This window comes from Hemicordylus capensis, chromosome 1 (genome assembly GCF_027244095.1).
Source record: "Hemicordylus capensis ecotype Gifberg chromosome 1, rHemCap1.1.pri, whole genome shotgun sequence".
Lineage (NCBI taxonomy): Eukaryota > Metazoa > Chordata > Lepidosauria > Squamata > Cordylidae > Hemicordylus > Hemicordylus capensis.
This window is the reverse complement of record NC_069657.1, coordinates 210,024,506-210,043,514: the sequence shown is the minus strand read 5'-3', so window position 1 is coordinate 210,043,514 and position 19,009 is coordinate 210,024,506. Positions and strand designations below refer to the sequence as shown.

The 19,009-nt window shown below is 41.4% G+C and overlaps 1 protein-coding gene across 1 annotated transcript in view; it reads right to left on the bottom strand.

Annotated features, from left to right (window-relative positions):
• Positions 1-19,009, bottom strand: part of COL3A1 (collagen type III alpha 1 chain) — a 114,667-nt gene that overhangs the window by 37,493 nt on the left and 58,165 nt on the right. The window contains exons 7-23 of the mRNA XM_053281462.1: positions 17,891-17,944; positions 15,960-16,013; positions 14,055-14,108; positions 12,892-12,945; positions 11,658-11,711; positions 9,821-9,865; positions 8,638-8,691; positions 6,955-6,999; positions 4,941-4,994; positions 4,193-4,291; positions 4,007-4,051; positions 3,785-3,883; positions 2,516-2,569; positions 2,105-2,212; positions 1,326-1,379; positions 1,109-1,207; positions 145-198 (exon numbers count right to left, since the gene is read on the bottom strand). Coding sequence (XP_053137437.1) covers positions 145-198; positions 1,109-1,207; positions 1,326-1,379; positions 2,105-2,212; positions 2,516-2,569; positions 3,785-3,883; positions 4,007-4,051; positions 4,193-4,291; positions 4,941-4,994; positions 6,955-6,999; positions 8,638-8,691; positions 9,821-9,865; positions 11,658-11,711; positions 12,892-12,945; positions 14,055-14,108; positions 15,960-16,013; positions 17,891-17,944 — 1,080 coding nt within the window. The remainder of the gene's footprint in view (positions 1-144; positions 199-1,108; positions 1,208-1,325; positions 1,380-2,104; positions 2,213-2,515; positions 2,570-3,784; positions 3,884-4,006; positions 4,052-4,192; positions 4,292-4,940; positions 4,995-6,954; positions 7,000-8,637; positions 8,692-9,820; positions 9,866-11,657; positions 11,712-12,891; positions 12,946-14,054; positions 14,109-15,959; positions 16,014-17,890; positions 17,945-19,009) is intronic.

Sequence of the window (19,009 nt, the reverse complement as noted above, 5' to 3'; positions counted from 1 at the left end):
GCTGTTCTAACTTTAAAGCAAATAAATGTATCCAGGGAATGTAAATTATCTACTACTTGTACGATACTACTCATATCCTACAACAGCTAATATTAAAATCAAATGTGGTAACAGGAGTAGTGTATCATTATGTTATTTACATACAGCAGGGCCTGGTTTTCCATCTGATCCTGGGCCTCCGGGACTTCCTGTTAAGCCCTGCACAAGAAAATAAAAAATATTTGTGTGAAAAAATTACATTTCTTATATACTGAATGCTTTCTTGTTACAGAATGTTTTAAGGATTCATTCCATTTTCTATAAGTTACAATACTAGCTTTATAAATAAATCTGACATTAAAGGGTAATAGTGTTTTGGGTTAAATTTTGGGACATTGAACTAGCAGATCAGTAATTTATCAGAATTATTTCTATGCAGCAATGTTTTGAACAAATGTGTTTAAGCATAAAAAGCAATGTATTTTTTTATTTATTTAAGGAAACTGGCTGACATCCAGATTAATGCTGCATGCACCAAAAAAACATTTCACATGCACACAACTGGGAGGATGATTTTTTGCCAATCTCCACTTTCTTCTGCATTCACTGTGCCTCTTGGAAATATGACCCTGAGTGTTGTGGGACCTTCAGGGACATATTTTCAGGAGGCATAGTGCAGCAGAAGATTGGCCTTCCACATTTTAAATGTGAAACTTGTGTGTGTGTGCGCGATACAACCACAGATGTGGGGTGTAAATGTTCTCCATATTTTATTTTTCTGTAGAAATTTTTCCATTTCTAAAATTTCTACTTGGCTACTTGAAATTTTTTTTAGATGCAGTGAGGGGTAATTAATATGGTGTAGGTGGTTTTTTAATTGTATAAACACATCAAATAACATGTCTAATCAGATCACAATCTATTTAGGGCATCAGGAAAATATGTATAGTAATTATTTTGAGGAAAGATTAATGCAAAATTTATTCAAATTAAAAAATCTATGGAAAACCCATATTACGGCATGCGTTAGTCTAGATGCCGACCTTTGTAACTATATCAGATCAACTCAGATATCCCTAACACAGACCACTTAATGTTCATTTCCCACCTACCAAAGATTCATACTTACTCTCATTCCTGGAAGACCAGGATTTCCATCACGTCCAGGTTCACCAGGAGCACCTCTTTGTCCTGCACTGCCTGGACCACCTCGTTCACCAGGAGCACCCTTTAATGATATTGAAACAAATTATAATAGAGAAGTATTAATGAAATAAGGCAATATAATTCACACTGGAATAGGGAAGGAAGGAAGGGCATAATCTAACAAGAGGTGAAGATAATACCTTTTCACCGGGAGGCCCATTACTACCAGCGGGACCACGGAAACCTGGGGCACCCTGGAAAACAAGAAAGCAGGAATATTCATTTTGTGGACCAAAAAAGATCAGACAAGGTCATGGACTGGTTCCAAATAAATGGATTGAGAAGTAGGCTACAACCAAGCAAAGAGGTCAAAATATCTTGTCAAGCTTTCACCTGTTCCACCATTATGTTCCTGTGCAGTGCATACTGTTGTGCTAAATTTTAGTGACAATAATAACTGCAGGTAACATCTCTTGGCTGAAAGAAACCTATTTTAATGTTTGCTATATATATTATGAACATGTTGTCCAGGACTAAGATGCAAGACTTAGGATTTATGGGACCTGTTTATTTTTCTGATGTGCCATAGTTGTCTTCTATGATTGCTGGTAATCTTACTGGCTTTCATCCAATGAGGAATAGTCTTACTGGCTTTCATTCTCCTGAATAATCACATTACCCTCAATCTTTCTCAAGTTAGTTGTCACTAATTCCCTCTGAAATCAATGGATCAAGTTAGTTGCAACTAACTTAAGACTGCAATCCTAACAAAATGTACTAGGAAACAAGACCCACTGCACACCATGGGACTTTAAGTAAATATGCATAGGCCTGTACAGTAAAAGTAATTGCTTTCAATGGTCACAGTTAACTTTAGCTTGATTGGGACACAATGGTGCTCCTCTCCATTAGGCTACCATGGAGCCCCTCTTTTGAAGTGTGTTTCCTCATGTCTAAAAACTGATGTATTGATACTTGCCCTTTCTCCTGGATTTCCTGGTATACCATTTGTGCCAGGCTGACCAGGTGAACCCGCTTTGCCTTCTTCCCCTGGAGGACCGGCAGCACCAGGAGTACCATTTTCACCCTTATAAGGAAATACAATACAAATATTATTAATTGGTAAATCTATTTTTTAGCTTAATATTTTAATTGTGTAATTTTTATAGTTTGGTTTTAATTTTTCTATGTGAACCGCCTTGGGATTTTTTAAATGAAAGGCAGTATACAAATTTGACAATAAACAAACAAACAGTAAGTCAGTTTCGTGGTTAAAATTCCATTAGGCAACTGTCATTTGGAATCCACGTTAATTCTACTTGAAAGCACGATTTGCAAGTTTTAACCCATCTGAACCCTACTAGGACAGTTACTATAAACAAATACTTACCCGCTCGCCTCGTGCACCCGATTCTCCTTTTGCGCCATTCTTACCAGGTTCACCCTGAAGAGAAGAAGCTGCTTTTAAAACTCTGCTAGTAGGCTTGTTGGATATCTGTTGTTCAGTCACATGAAGCACAGGTCCTCACCTTGTTTTAGAGTTATACTTGCAACTAAACGTGCAGTTTTATTATCTTTACATTTCAATACTTTGTGATTGATGGCTAGTCCATACATGTATGCTAATCTGCAGCACAAAACATGTGTGAATGAGCCATTAGAGCTCAACTTTGCTGACCGACTTCCATGTCACCTCAAATATATTTTTCAATGGAGTCAGGTCTTATATTCTGTTATAAGATATGAAGTGTTGAGTGAGTGAAAGCTGAGAAAGCAAGTGATGTGCATGTAAGATTTTATCAATCAGCCCTGAAAGTTATAAATTAATGGCTGACACCTAAGCTAACTTTCTGTGGACACACCAGGCTTCTCCACTGAGCAATTTCCAGCTATCTTCCCTCTGCAGCTCCTTGTATCTCTCAACATGATTTGTCTGCAGATCCTCCAGCTCTCAGGAACATAGTACTGGGAAGCACAAGTGGTTGCAGAGGGACGGGGAGATCACCGAAAATCATCCTTCCCTCCTCATGCAAGAGAAAACCCTGACATGTCCATGGAAGGTTAATGTGGATGTCAGCCAATATCTGTCAAGTCACTGTACTGTTTAAAATTTGTCCTTATGTATGTTAGATGTTAGCAGTGTTGCCCAAAATTTCAGTGTATAGATATGGATAAAAATAACATGCCAAAGAAAACAAGTGATAACTTTCAAACCCCAGGAGCATTTTCAGACAGCAGGCTTTGCCGCAAGTTTACTGTGAGGCTTCACTGTGAATTTGAATTCACTGCAAGTTTGAAGTTGCCCCCCAAAACTGATGCAAAAAGTAGATTTTTTTTAACCCCGGATATAAATTGGGTTACACTGTAAAAAGCAGTGAAAAATCCAAATCGTGTGTGAAGTGCGCCCTGATAGCTCGCAGGGACTTCTGGGTAAATCTGGTCAATATGTGAACACACCCTCCATTCTGGAGGAGATGCAAACTAAAAACCCTATATGGAAAAGCTCCAGGGGGAGAAATGGAAATTCTGAAGGCCAAGTGTTACTTGGTCTTTTCAAGTTACATCCTTCTGTCAACAGACACCATATAGTTTTTGATGGGATTGCAGGTTTTGTTTTTCATGTTAGCTTGGCAAATAAGAGAGTCTGCAAGGAACTTACAGATGGCCCTCTTTGTCCAGGGATTCCATTAGTACCAGCGGGTCCAGGAGGACCGCGGGGTCCACTCAATCCAGAAGGGCCAGGAATGCCAGCAGCGCCCTGGGTGACAATGAAAGGCACTCAGTTAAACATCACAAAACCACTTCAATACCAGGTATAACAAGGTTTAGATCAAGACCATTGCAAGGCCATTGCAATGGTGGCACTGCATTGAATACTTACTGGTAGACCTTTTGCACCTGGACTTCCATCTCGTCCTCCAGGACCCTACAAAAAATGTAATCATGTCATTCATGATCATAGCCTTTGTGTTTGATGTAGTGCTTTTGTATGTTACCATTTTAACAAAACAGATTTTAATAGGTCAATAAAAGATTTAAAGCTTTGTAAAGGGCACAACACACTTACAGGAGGACCAGGACCACCAGCTGAGCCTTGAGGACCAGGTTCTCCTCTTGGTCCAGGAGAGCCACTAGAGCCTGGGGGACCAACAGGACCATTTTCACCCTGAAAAGCAGAGAATATAAGGTCGATGTAAATTGACATGATTTTATTACGCCAGGAAAGCACAGCTGAGGAGGACGTGGGAAAATCTTATCTGATTCTTGACCATTAGTCTTATCATTGAATAGATCATATCTCGGGCATTGCTGCTATTTAGTATATGAGGAAAAACTTCATGGAACTATTTTCCACATAAGGTAGAGAGAATTCAGTGTATAACAACACCATGAACCTCCATCAGTCTAGTTCCACCTTAACTGTCATGTCTTCAACTCAAATTGTAATTACTGAAGTGCTGACAGATCCTCTGTGAAGGGTCTCCAGTGTAATCATAGGTATGATCACATAAAAACTTGATGCAACTATAAGAATATAAAAACTACTTTTTTGCAGCAGTTTATGAAAATCTGTATGCACCTCCATAATGCAGAGGGAGTTTTAAGACGTTGCAAATGATTGAATAAACTAAAAGCTGTGCACAATGCAATTTTGGAATTAATTTTAGAGATTCTCCTTGTTAAACTGGAATTCTCATCCTAGTTTCATTTACATTGACTAGATTTAAGTGAAGCCTAATTAAATGGGCTTAGAATCATAGATGACTATATTAGACACTGGTTTACAAAAACAGATAAGATTTTTAGGTAAGTACCTTAAAACCTGGAGAGCCTGGAAATCCTGAAGGTCCAGGAGGGCCGGGTGGTCCCTTAAGACAACAGCAACAAAAATATTGTCATGCGAAGGTATGGGTCAGCACTATTTAAAAAGCAATAGCAATAGCACATACATTTATATACTGCTCTATAGCTGGAAGCTCTCTAAGCGGTTTACAATGATTTAGCATATTGCCCCCCAACATTCTGGGTACTCATTTTACCAACCTCAGAAGGATGGAAGGCTGAGTCAACCTTGAGCCCCGGTCAGCATCGAACTTGTAACCTTCTGGTTACAGGACAGCAGTTTTACCACTGCGCCACCAGGGGCTCTGTGATCAAAGATCAGCTGTGTTACATTATATTCATATATAAAATTTTATAGTAAACAAAAACTACATTGCAGTTTAGGCTTGCACAATTGGATATGTGAAGATCTGGAGGGGGGAAAGGAAAAATTAAAAAAGAAACCCCATTCTCCCTTCCCCGTTTTTGGGGTTTTTTTGGTAAAAATGGGGGGGGGGGCAGGGAATAAAATATTTTCTCCTTTAGAATTATGCATGAAATGCTTTACAAGGCATGCTTTTAAAAGATGGCTTCTTGCTTGTTGATCTTTCAAAATGTTGTCTAAAAACTATGTAACAGGAAGATGCTCAATATAAGACAAAGAAAAAAGTTCAATAATTGCAATTCCAATCCTGTATACTATAGAGTTATGTATAACTTAAATCTTAAGAGTTTTTCCGCCCTCAGAAGGTGTACTGAGGTCATTTTCATGACCAGCTCTATCTGGGCTACTGCAGCCCTACCCGGCTAGAGCTGGTCATGAGAACCACTGGGTTAATATGGTTTTAGATTGTGATCAGTCTGTGTAGACTGTAAATAATACAGTATTGCTAGTATGTATGCTATCATACATGGAATTATAAAGTATTTAGCAAGAATTTAATATAGTTGTTTTTGTTACATCTATATCCCACCCTTTCCCTAAGCAGCTCTGGGCAGTGTGAATTCCTAGATGCCCTCCACATCCAGCTACTGGTAAACTCCACAACTGTTTAGATTTGGATATGGAACCAGGGCTGGCCCAAGGGTTGGGGGCACCCCAGGCGAAGTGGGTGCCCTGAGCCACCCCCTCTTCTTCCTTGTGGTTTGGTGCCTCCCATCGGGCGGGTGTGAGCACATGGGCGCAAGCAAGTGGGGGCATGATGGACCGAGCAAGGACTTCCCATCCTTGTTGCTTGCCCACTTGCTCTCCATCTTTGCTGCCACAGCAAAAAGAAGTAGTGGCATCCTCCATCTTCTCCTGCCACAGTGAGAAAAAGGATGTCTTGCCATGGTGAGAAGAGGAAGGAGCAAGAGACAGGGAAGGAGGGTGTATGCCTGCTCTTTTCATTGTGGCAGGCAGCCCCCTTCTGCTGTCAGTGGCTCACTGCATGCAGCAACACCATGATAACAAGCTATGGTGGGTTGATGGCAAGAATGATAATGCACTGTGGCAGGAGGGGGCAGTCCACTGAGGTGAGGAGAGCAAAGGGCAGGCAAAGGGGATGAAGAGCATCCACTTGGCCCATCACCCACTTGCCTGCCCGCTCCCTTGCTTCCACCCACTCCTTCGCTTGCCCCCACCAGCTCACGAGGGCAACACATGTCTCAGACAACTGACACCTCTCCCTGCTTGGCACCCTAGGCAACTCCCTAGTTTGTCTAGTGGGCAGGCTGGACCTGGATGGAACTACACATATCCACAACATTCTTAGCAATCCTCTCTTTTATTCAAAAGCATAAGTATAAGGAAGTTGAAAATGAAGATATAGTAGCAGAAGATACCAATGAAAGGTCCCAAAGGTTTACAATGAAAGCTGTGAGTTGTACTTCAAGTTGAATTACTTGCATTTCTGTGTGCCTTTCAATTAAAATAATATCTAAAGCAGTAAGCCAAATTATAAACTGTCCAGTGTTTTGGTATATGGAATACATGGACTAAGAGTTATGGAAAGAAATGCTACTTACTGGTTGGCCAGCTGCTCCTGGAGCGCCATCATTACCACGACCACCCTTTCAACAAGATTAAATATATCAGAAACAAAGAATTTTGCCACTGAGCTATATTACTATACTTGCACTTCTTTTAAAAAATAAAAGCCTCACTTGTGTGTTCTTTCGTGTGCTTTGAAATGAATAGAGAAGTGGAATTCTGTGTCTATATGGAAGCTCTAGGCGGGGGATGTCCAAACTGAGCCTCTCCAGCTGTTGCTGGACAAAAACTATTGCTTGGATGATGGGAGATATCGTTTAGGAACGGTTGGAGAGCTTCCAGTTGGTTATCCCCTGCTCTAGAGCTCACAATGAACAGATGGGATTTGGGCAACAAACTGTTTCAAAGCTTAAACACAAAAGGCACAACCCCTTCTTAGAAACAGCTTTGTAACCATTATTGCCATTTCCTAAATAGTCAAAATAAGCAAGATGTAATCTCTGATACAGCTGAGAGTCTACAGCTGTGCATTTCATTGAAACTCCTTTGGCTCCTCTTCCAAGTTCTCTGGTGTTTCTTCTTTTCAGGCATCTTTAAATTGTCTGTGCATTTCACTTTTTTCAAAATTTTTGTTGCCAATCCTAGTTGAGTCAGAATGAACAAAAGTGTATCCTTACCCTCAGTCCCTGGGGATATATATCTGGGAACAATGAGCGGGCGGGGGGGGGGGCACACAGTACTTGGGTATTGTCAGTATCTGGCCACCTGGCAGGGAAGTTCACGGTATCAAACGGAGCAGCAGAAACAAGATACGGCTCGGACACAGTTCTTCTCTATCGGGCTTGGCTGCAAGCTGTCGACACGAAAGTTGACGAACATTGCTTTCCAGCAGTGAATAGAAAGCTGGTGACGTAATTTATAGTACAAGCCCAGAGCTCCCAGCTGGCAGGAATTCAAGGCTTATCAGCCTTCTGCAAGAGGCGTTTACTCCTCCTGACAGTTTCAAGCTGATTTCTGTGCCTTGCAATTTGCCTCCATCTGTTGTGGAGTCAGTGGGGGTTGCTTGCATAGCTCCTCTTCTGATTGGTCCATCACGGTTTCTGCTGTCTCAGGTTGTTGTGCCTGCTCTAAATCATCAGCTGGATCTGCCTCAGCCGTTTCTTGGAAACTGACAGCCGGGCTCTGCCCCTCAGACACCCCGGCATCGGCTGAAAAGTTGACAGCTTCCCCTTCCTCTTCGCTGTCTGAGACCGAGGGCATGACAGGTATGACATTGAGAAGTTGGTAGGAGGACACAGTCTGCTGAACACCCTTGAAAGCTGGAGGCCACACCTCCAAGTAGAGTCCCATGGAGATGCAATATGGGTGCCATTGTATCCCTTCACAATATACATTGCAGCTCCTCCCTCCAAACCACCCATGCCATAATTATGGGCAATTCAATAGAACAAAATAATCAGCTCTGGCTCCAGAAGGCGTAATAGTTGAGAATTTCTTAGATCTCTGAGGGCACACCATCTGCAAAGGGCACTCCATCACTAGAATGCCACCATTTTTACTTTGCACAGAGCACCCAAGCAAATGAGAGGAAACATGAGAGAAATCTTGCTTTCTTCTAGGATTCTTGAGCGCCCACTGAAGATGTATTGCCCAAAGATCCCCGAGGTCTCAAACTGGCACTAAACATAATAATTAGTACAAAGTTTTGGTCCACTTACAGCAGTTCCTGGGAGTCCTCCTCTTCCTCTTTCACCAGGTTGACCTCGGGGACCCTAAAAACACACATTAATTTCAGAGAAGGAATGGCAAACATAGCAAATTGCAGCAGTGCAACATACTTTGTTCAGAAGCATGGCTGAATTGACAGACCCGACATCTGTGTTAAAAAGCATCACTCTCTGGGGCAGTATTCAAAATCAAAACAATTGCTTACACACACAATAGTTTATGGTCTTGATGTTATGGATTTTTATATGTTTAATTAGATTCATATTTTTATATTCCAATCTAATATTTGTATTGTTTTGTTTAATAGTTTTGTATTGTTTTAAAATATTTTGTAAATAAGAATATAAACTGCCCTGAGCCATTTTTGGAAGGGTGGTATAACAAACAAACAAACAAACAAACAAACAAACAAACAAACAAACAAACAAACAAACATAAAATAAATGAACTGCCTTGAGATTGTTTTAATCTCTCTCTCCCCTAGCTATGCCCCCTCTCCCCTAGCTATGTTCAAGATGGAGTTCCAGTTCATCGACATTTTGCACCAACTATCTTAATTACCACTAGGGGCATTGGGAGTAGAGGGTATTGAGTAAGGGTTTACCTAACTGTTCTACCTGTCTCCACCCTATGACCGCTGATATTACTCTTCAGATATTTCCTGTTGAGTCTCACAATCCTTCCTTTCCTTTTAGAGGGTAGATGGAAACATCTCTCTCCCTCCTTACCTATTCATTATGAATAGGATTAGGTCTTTCCTATCCAAGTGTACTTAACCAATAAATACCTAGTATTAAGTTCTACAAGAATCTCCATGTGTTTTCTCTAAATAGCTGCAACAACAAAACTCTGTGCTAACTACTCTGTAACTGGAGTGTGTGCTCTTCCCTAGTGCTCTGCTGTTTACCTACTGGGGGTAAAAATTAAATCCCAACAACCTACACCCCTTTATAACATGCAGATCAGTTCTGTACAACTCAACCATACCCCTATTCTAGATAGCCACATACTTGATAACTGCATGTCCTTCACATAAAGAGGAAATACCAGGGCTGACTCACTATTACATGAGCTCATGGAGTACAACATAGTTTTTTCTACTTATACCATAAAGATGACAATGAATCTTTGTGACTGAAATTTCCTACTAAACTGTTTTGAAAATATAATTACCATTGGACCAGGGGATCCATTGTTACCAGGAACTCCATCTTCACCCTATGGAATAAAAATAACACATAGTAAATATGCACTACGCCAAGATGGCTGGGGATGATGTAGTCCAATCACAACTGGAGAGCCTCAGCCTGGCCTCTCCTCCAATACATGATATAGATTCTTTCATGGTTGGTTCATTCATACATGTTAGAGGCCTTCTTTTTGCTTGGATCCATCAAGAGCTATCAATGTATGGAAACAGGTTTCCATCTGTGGATCCTTTTCTGAATCAGACCACAGATGCACAGAACAGCATTCCATAAACTGCCTGTTGCATTTGGGGCTGTACGTGAAGTCATCCTTGCTGGATGGAGCCTGCATTAATCTGTTCATAGACTGATCATCTGCAGAGAAACAAGAGGAGTCCCCTTTTCCCATTCACCCAGGGAAAAGGGTGTCCTCCACGAAAAGTGGAAATGCCAGGCCTGACTCACTATTACATGAGCAATGTCATGGAGTACAACATACTTTTTTCTATTCATACTGTAAATGTAAATGATATGCATAGTCAAGACTGACAGCACTAAAGGCCTGTTTAGGAGTTGTGTGCATAGAGATTCATGTATGCTCCAGGATTCTGCTTCACATATGCCAAATTCAGACTCTATCTAATTTGTTTACTGCCTCAGACTTCTGTCTCTGGGTGGTTTACAACAATATAACACAAGTTAAAGCACAGAACATAAAAACCTTAAAACAATTTAAAACCACAGACAAATTAAAAAACTTGGGTGATGCTTGTGTTATGATGTACAGGCATCTAGTATAGACATGTGTATAAACTCTCTCTCTATATATGCATGTTTTTGTGTGAATGATTGTACCTGCATTCATTTTAAAAGTGAAGCTGGGTACAGGCCTCTTCAAATGCAGGATACAGAGAGAAAGTGTACCCTATGTGTGTGGAATATAATGGGTGTGAGGACTATAGAAGGTTGTGGATCGGAGCCTTAGTGTGAGATGGTAAATGAATAAGGGAATAGACCAGCAACAAAATGTTGCAGTATATTCCTTGGTGAGCAAATGTTAGCTGAGCCTGTGGCTGAGCATAGTCAAAAAACAAATGTTAGCAATAAAGACAGTACTGCCTGCTCTAATAGGGTTCTTACTTCATATGCAACTTCCCCCCCCACCCCTATTTTCTGAGTGAGGGATGTGCGTGTGCAGGTGCAGGTGCGTGAAAACTGGTGATCAGTCCCAGCTTCTTTTCAAACCCCTTCCCCATCAGAAACACAAAACTGTGAAATGGCTGGTGAGAAAACATAAGAGGTTGAGACACTTTTCTCCCTCAGAAGCAGAAGGGCTTGTGACTATTTTGCAGGAGTGTTGTTCAAGCTGATAAATTTCCTGCGCTTTTTGTTCAAGCCCTCCTTACCCCTCTTGCCACATAATGCAATACCTCCACCCACTTGTTTGTCTATTAGATGTTAGATGTCTGAGCTCATGAACATTCCACCCCAGCAAACTGATATGGGGTCAGGTTTTTTCTTCCGATTTTTAGTACTGACATATCTGAAAGTCACCTGAGTCTGCCAGTACCTCGCATAAAGATTCCAAAATTCAGCACTTCTGGAAATAGCATATAGATTATACTGTCCTACTTAAATTAATGGTGGTAAGAGGTGAAAGGTTTCAGAAAAACAGACACTAAAATATAATTAGAAAAGATGCAACAGTATTTATCACGGAGTCATTTATTTATTATTCAAGTTCAACCAAGGTCTTTCTAGCATGTATCTAAAGTAGCTGTGAATCTGGTAGAAACAGTATAAATGGTAAACTTCAATTTTACCTTTGGACCAGCAGGACCAGCATCACCTTTGGCACCATCTCTCCCATCAAAGCCCTTTGTGGGGGGGAAAGAGGAAATGAAGTAATTCTATATTTCAAAATTTTGGAGAACTTGTATAATTGATTATATCAGGAGAAGGGCGTTGGATTATATCATGCTTCTTAACGCCATAGAAAAAGTAACACCAAATCTACAAAAACAAGGAAGTTGGCTTACAGATCTTAGACGACTTGCCGTTTTTAAACATCAATATAGGAAAAGAAAATGAACGTAAGTGGCATGAACATGGAAATGATAAACCATCACAGTCACTTGAGGATATCTCCTCAATACTTTACTGCCAGTGAATGCTTACTGGGCCCCTGACCAACTAATTCGAGTTGCAACGTGAAATGTGTACAGTGACTAACTTTAGCTGGACTGGGGCCACAATTTTTTTTATTTCAAGGACAGCAGACATGACTTCAGTCACAAAAGCATGTGAGGCAACAGAAATCTCCCCTGCTAACTAAGCAAAGAGGCACCTTTTTAAAGTGGTGATTCTCTTTATTGAGCAGGGGGAGAGCAATGGGCCCTATCCATCCCCAGCACAGCATCCCTGCAGTGGCTGTTGCTGGTGTCTAGCTTATGTTTCTTTTTTAGATTGTGAGTCCTTTGGGGACAGGGAGCCATTTTAGCAGCCATTTTATTTATTTATTTACTTGACTTCTTTCTATGTAAACCGCTTTGGGAAACTTTTGTGGAAAAGCGGTATATAGATATTTGCCGTATCCATATTCATATTCTCTGGTTAGAATAAGATCTTGCTTCATAGAAGTCCACATTGCCTGTGGACAGGTAGAAGAAAACGTGACTGCAGGGGCAGTCCTTTCATGAGGCAAAGAGAGATGGTGGCTTATTGGGACACCAGCTGGGCAACAAGATGCCCCCCACCGCTGCACTTGGAGCAGCTCTTTGGGACTGATCCAACCCTTGCAAGCTTTGCAGGAAGTGTCTCTTCTTGCCCTCCTTGAAAAGTCTGCAAGAAGCACCGGGACTGAAGAGGAGATGGCTTGCAACCTCCCCCCTCCCTCTTCATCACTTTAAAAACTTGCAGGGGGTGATTCTGAAAGGGGGTTGGCTACCACCAGGGGTGAAGGGCAAAGAAGCATTTGGCATCTCATCTCAGGTGCTGAAATACCTTGGGCTCCCCGGAGTGAATGCTTTAAAAATTATGCTCTGTGGAAATACTTACTCTGTGACCTTTCATTCCGGGCATTCCAGGCATGCCAGGGGGACCTTTGTGGCCCTAAATAAACATGAGGAATAGTAGAAGAAGAATCCAAGAATATGTATATTAGATGAAGAATCTGATATCCGATATGTTGAAATAATGTCTATTACTTCCACAGTTCTATATTAAGCAGAGAAAGTTTTGTCTTTCAGGGTGTCATTCTTAACGAGAGAGAGAGAGAGAGAGAGAGAGAGAGAGAGAGAGAGAGAGAGACACTAAGGATATAGTTATAGATACAGATCTATATCTAAGATATATCTAAGGACAGGGGTGAAGAAATGTTGGTTCAGTTAATCAGCCAGACAAAATATTTTTACTTGTCAAGCTATGTTGGTACATTGCTCATCAGTACTTTTTTCACTTGTCAGGCATCATTTTCACTTGTCACAGACAAGCAGACTAGTGGATTTCTGCAGCCCTGTATAAGGATATACTGTATCATGCAACTTTGTGTGCAATTGTGCACATGCAATATTACACCATTGTTCTAACATTTTGAAGTATGTCAGCCTGTGGTCTCCACCTCCAAATAGATTAAACAGCAGAAAGGGCAAATGAAGCTGAGAACAAGGAGAGAGAAAAAGAAGACTGGAACGGAAAAGAAGCATAACTAGGGGAACAGAAGGGCACATAATAGACTGAAGTAACATGGCTATATTTGCAAAAAGTGTTAAGAATAATTAAAAACAGAATGTACTTTTTGACAGTAAAAAATAAAAGAACATAAAACTAGGCAAGTAGTTTTAGCTCGGCCTTAACAACAACTGGTATATTTCATTGATAGTTATAAATCTTATGAGTGAACCCTGAAACCATAGTACATCTGGATATGCCTGGATAAACACTGACATTTTAAAAAATGTCCAGGTTCAATGCAGAACTGAAAATGCAGAGGCTAATTGTGTGGCTTATTAAAATGTGGCTTATTTTGACTGAAGAGAGGGCATTATGTTTTGCACTGGGACAATCCTAAAATACATTACTTCCATTGAGAGCAGCATTTCAGAGCTTTCCCCAAGCATATCCAGATTGGGCTGTGTTTCTAGATTCACCCATAGCATATGCAAAGATGTATCATCATCATCATCATTATTACTATTATCATTATTGTTGTTGTTTCTTACAGGAGTGCCAGGCAATCCACGTTCACCAGGTCTGCCAGGTCTTCCAGATTCTCCCTAAAGAGAGAAGAAAGAAAGAGGGAAATATACATAAGCATTTTAAAATAGTTTTGCTCTTGTATTTCAGTTAAGACTGATGAGCCAGATTCATTATAAAGAGTCCACTGGTGCTCATTGTGAACTGCATTGTTTTATGCGAAGTTCAAATATTTTCCCACTGGCATTAGTCTATCTTTTAAGTTTAAGGGATCAATGTTATGCAGAATAATTAACAGTCACTGCTGGCCTTTCAGTAAATATTTCATGTGCATATGGGGGGGAATGCAACTGGCACCTGATCCTCTGTTTTTGACCACAGATAGCTGCAACAAGATTGGCTGGACAAGTGGAGTTAGACAAGAATGGTGGGTGGAAAGCCCTCCTTCCACACTGCTCCCCTCTTATGTTTGTTTCATGGATCTTTGGGCAGAAACTTCGGACATCATCGGACATCATGGGGGAACCTGAGGCAAACTCACCTCAGTTTCGCCCTCCATGATGTCCGAATGATTGGAACCATGGTTCCCAGACCCAATTGTGGTTCCAATTCTCCCCCCAAATGTGGAAATGAACTCTCCGTTGGAACTAAGTTCCTCTCACCAAATCAAGGGTCCATTGCCTCCAGATTGACGTCTGGTTTGTGCAGCTTACACAAACCAGAGTTAAGGGGAGGAAGCTCCTCCCTCTGTGAAGCACAATTGGCCCCATTGCTCATCCTCAGTTCCCACTTGCTTTGGATGAAAACAGGAGACTAGCTTCAACAGGTTGGGTGGGTAGCATAGGCGAAGGGACCAGGGGAGAAAAAAGATGCGGAACCCATGGCTCCTTCATATCTGTGTTAAAGAGACAGGTAGGTTTTCCATGTTACTCCCCAACAACTTTATGGGGCTATTCACACGACCACACACACAGCGGGTAGGCACGGTTCATGCTAGCTTTTCCCAGATTACCTTTCTTAGCCCCTGCTGAATGCAAGGTGCACACCCACATGACCAGTGCTGCCAGGAGCAGTGTGGATGACTATCCGTGCTGCTCCCGGCAGCGTGGAGCAACAGAGGCCAGGACTTGTTATTCTGTCCTACAAGTATCCCACAGTGCACCATGCGCCAAGCACAATGCATAGGGGGATTCCCATATAGAAGCTGTTCTCACGAACAGCCAAGCCTGGGCTTGGCTACATATGACAACCCTCGGGATCCATATGAGTCTTGGCAGTCCCACTGCACCAAACCCAGCACCGAAGCCCAATTCTTAGCCAAGGTTAAGGGCACAAACACACCCTTAACCTGGCTGCTAGGGTTGTGTCAGTTTGCAGCCTGCACTGCAAACAGAGATGGGCACCTAGAGCGTCTATCTTATTCTAAGTGTCTACCTTATTCTTATAGTGGCTGACATCTACACTAATGCTGTATGCACAAAGCCCCCCCCCCAAAAGTACATGTTCAGTAGTTGCAGGGCCATTTCTGCACATACTCAAGTATGTGTGTAGGGGGGAGAGTGGGGAGGGATTTTTGCCAATCTCCCCTTCTCTTGGACATGCTCTATGCAACGTGGAAGCACTCTGCAACCCTCAAGCACAATGGGCTTCAGAGGGAAGGCAAGATTGTTGAAAATAATCCCGTCTCATGTGACAGCACAGAGTAGTGTGGAAGCCATGCACTGCTGCTCCAAGACAGTGCCAGTCTGGATTTTAGGTAGTGCTTCACGCAAAAGAGTCTGGGCAGGTTGGAACCAAAAGTCAGTTCAGAAATCAAAGTACTGAGCATTTCAGACAGAAATCTGCTGGGAGTGCACAGAGATACTGTGACCCTCAGCCTTCCTTGGATAATTGATTCAGTAAGATTTGCATAGTGCTAACTGGAAACTTACATCTTTTCCGGACTGGCCAGATGGACCAATTGGTCCTGGGGGACCAGGAGGGCCCTAAAAGAAAAAGAAAAAAACAACCAAACAAATCCAAGATTAATTTTATTTCATAGTGTATGAAGTAAAAAGGGATTATGAATGAAATATGAGTAAGAATAATAAAGAAATAGGTGGATCGTTACATTCTTATGCAGCTGATCAAAGACCTAAATAAAGTATCTCTCTATCTCTCTAGCTACCTATCTACATTCTTTTGTTCTTTATCCTGTGTAACAAATATATTTGATGACATAGAAATCAGATCTGATGCAAGGCTGATTATATTTACATTTATGAAAAAGGAGCTTTAGAATCAACAGATAGTTCCTAATTATATTAGGACTGGCCGGGAACATGCATATATCTAGCCACTGCTGCCATCATATAATAACAATTCTGTGTAACTGTGTAATGGACTATGCAGTCATCATCCTAACTGACAAGTCACATTGACCAAATCATGGTGCTTGTGAAAGCCATTTTCAATGGACCTATTCAGAGAAGAAAATTATAGGGATCCTATTATAACATTATTTTAAAAGCCAACGTCCAGTAAAAATAATAACAAAATCCTAGTCATCTGAATTGCCTCTTTTGGTGTTATCAAAGTTAGCAAGAGATGACTTTTGTCTATCAGCTCCATGGGTGGACATTACTTTTGAATGTGTCCTCCACATAATGGGATCTTGTGAATCATTAACTTCTAATGGTTCTGTAGGACATTATTTACTTTGCATTCTCAAGCTTTGTGGTGAAATTCACTTTTATGGGTGAATGAGGACTGAGCTTGATCCTCAGAGAATGTAGTCCGGCCAGATTTCCATTCACTGGCTGATATTCTGAGTAAATTACTAAATGGAAATCCTACTGAAATTAAGAGAAAGTCCTGGATAGACTACTGAACAACTTAGTCCTGATCAGCCAATTCAACTACACTATATTAGTATACACTATGTCCAGTGATAATGCTGATATATATTTTAAAGCAAGTATTATGCCTAATAACACCCTCACACAACTACTGTGTTGCTTTTTTTTGTTTTACCATCAATTTAATATTCCCTTTAAAACTGCAGACCAAAATGTCTATAGGTGCATGTGGACAAGACAGGAGAGCCTTGAGATCAGCTGGAGCTCTCTTTACATTTTTATCAAAACCTTCCCTGATATTTTAACTCAGCACCTTCAATAGTGAAAGACTTTTCTAACTGTACAATCAAAACCTCTGGCTGCAACTCTTTAATTAATATGTTTACCATTCTAAGATTTTTTTTTTAACCTTAATTTTACCTTACCCAAATTTATTGTAATACCCTGCAATAATATTGCCAAGGGCAAGAGGGCTAGTGGGGAGGAAGCCTTAAAAAGCTTATTTCCCCACAGATGATCCACCCGCCCAGATGATTACCAGTTATTGCTGGTAGCTCTGAGGGTCAGGGTGCCGGACGCATCACCCCTCCTCCCCATAATGCACTGCACGAGTGCGAGGTGCATTATGGGGATCCCCCCTCCCCGTAGCCGACCAGGAGCCCCACAGTCACCCATCCCTGGCTGCAAAGAGCCATGGCTGGCAGACGATTGTAGAAACGGAGTTAGGAGAGCGTTCACTCTTCCAACGCTCATTTTGGAGGGTGGCTCCAGAGGCTGGTTTGCTGCCATGGCATTGTCGGTATTGGGCCCAATCCTGGCAGTACACCCACATGTACAAAACCGGGCTGGGATTCCTTAGTCCGGTTTTGCATGCGCGTGTGAATAGTTTCTCTGTCTAATGAAAATGAATGCTGCTAAGGAATTATGGAAGGATTTGACCTGCAATTTCTTACAGAGGGATAATCTGCAAAAAGAAAATTGTGAGACCCATTATATAACAATGCACATTAATCCTTGTTACTTACCGGAGCACCAGATTGCCCAGGTTCACCAGGAGAGCCTTGGTATCCATGAGGTCCCTAGTAGGCAAGACAAATCACATTTCTTAGAATGTACTGCATTCTCTATTGGACCATAATACAAATGGATCCAAACACTCCATTTGTAAAATGTTTCTGAGACACTGAGATAAGAGAACTGAAGAACATAAATTGATGCTAGAGTCTAGACTGTGGAATGCCCTCCCTTCCCCAAGGAAACTTCTTTGTTTACCTTCCCTACTTGCATTCCAGAAAGCAGCTAAAACCTGGCCCTTGAAGAAGTGTTTGGTTGGACTTAACTGAATGCTCAAATTATGCGGGGGGAACTTGGGGGAGCCCTTAATGAAATCTGCAAACTGAACCCCGCAAACTCCTGTATCATTTTAGTCAAATAATGTTTCCTCTGTAGCCTTTTTAAAAAAGTAGCTAAGGAGATTATCACAAAAGCTAAACTGATTAGGTTCCCTCTGACACTCCCTGCCCCCCATAATTCAAGACTGAAAACAAAGGGGGCAAAACAAGGCACATGCAGAGATCTTTCCTCTGCACACCTATTGCTCTTGGATGATGCTTTGAGGAATTGCCTTATTGCATTTCTGAATCAAAATATAAGATGTGTATGCACCATGAGATGAGACAAATTCTAGCTGTAAATAATTACAGAATTAGGGCTAGACATTACATGAGAAACACAAGTAAGAGTTTCCTAGTTTTTGTTTTGTTTTAAATGAAAAGCAGCCCTTGAAGGCTGCAATCAGGTGCAAAGAAAGAGTGGCTTGGGGGAATTCTTTCTTTTTTAGTTTTCCATTCAATATATTTATTATTATTTATTTGTTTGTTTATATAGCAATCCATGCTGCTTTTCCACCCATGGGGAAAATATACCACCTGTCATTCTTTCCTCTTTGTTGCAGCCAGAGGTGCACCTAGGTAATTTTGGAGCCTGAACCTAAAGGCCTTTGGAGCCCATCTCCCCTCCGCTGGAGGCCCCCCCACCGCAAGTTAAGCATTGGTCCCCTACACATACACACACACACACACCCTGTGACACATGCAGTATTTTTAACACATGGGTTCTTAAGGGCACAGACAGCAACTGAACTC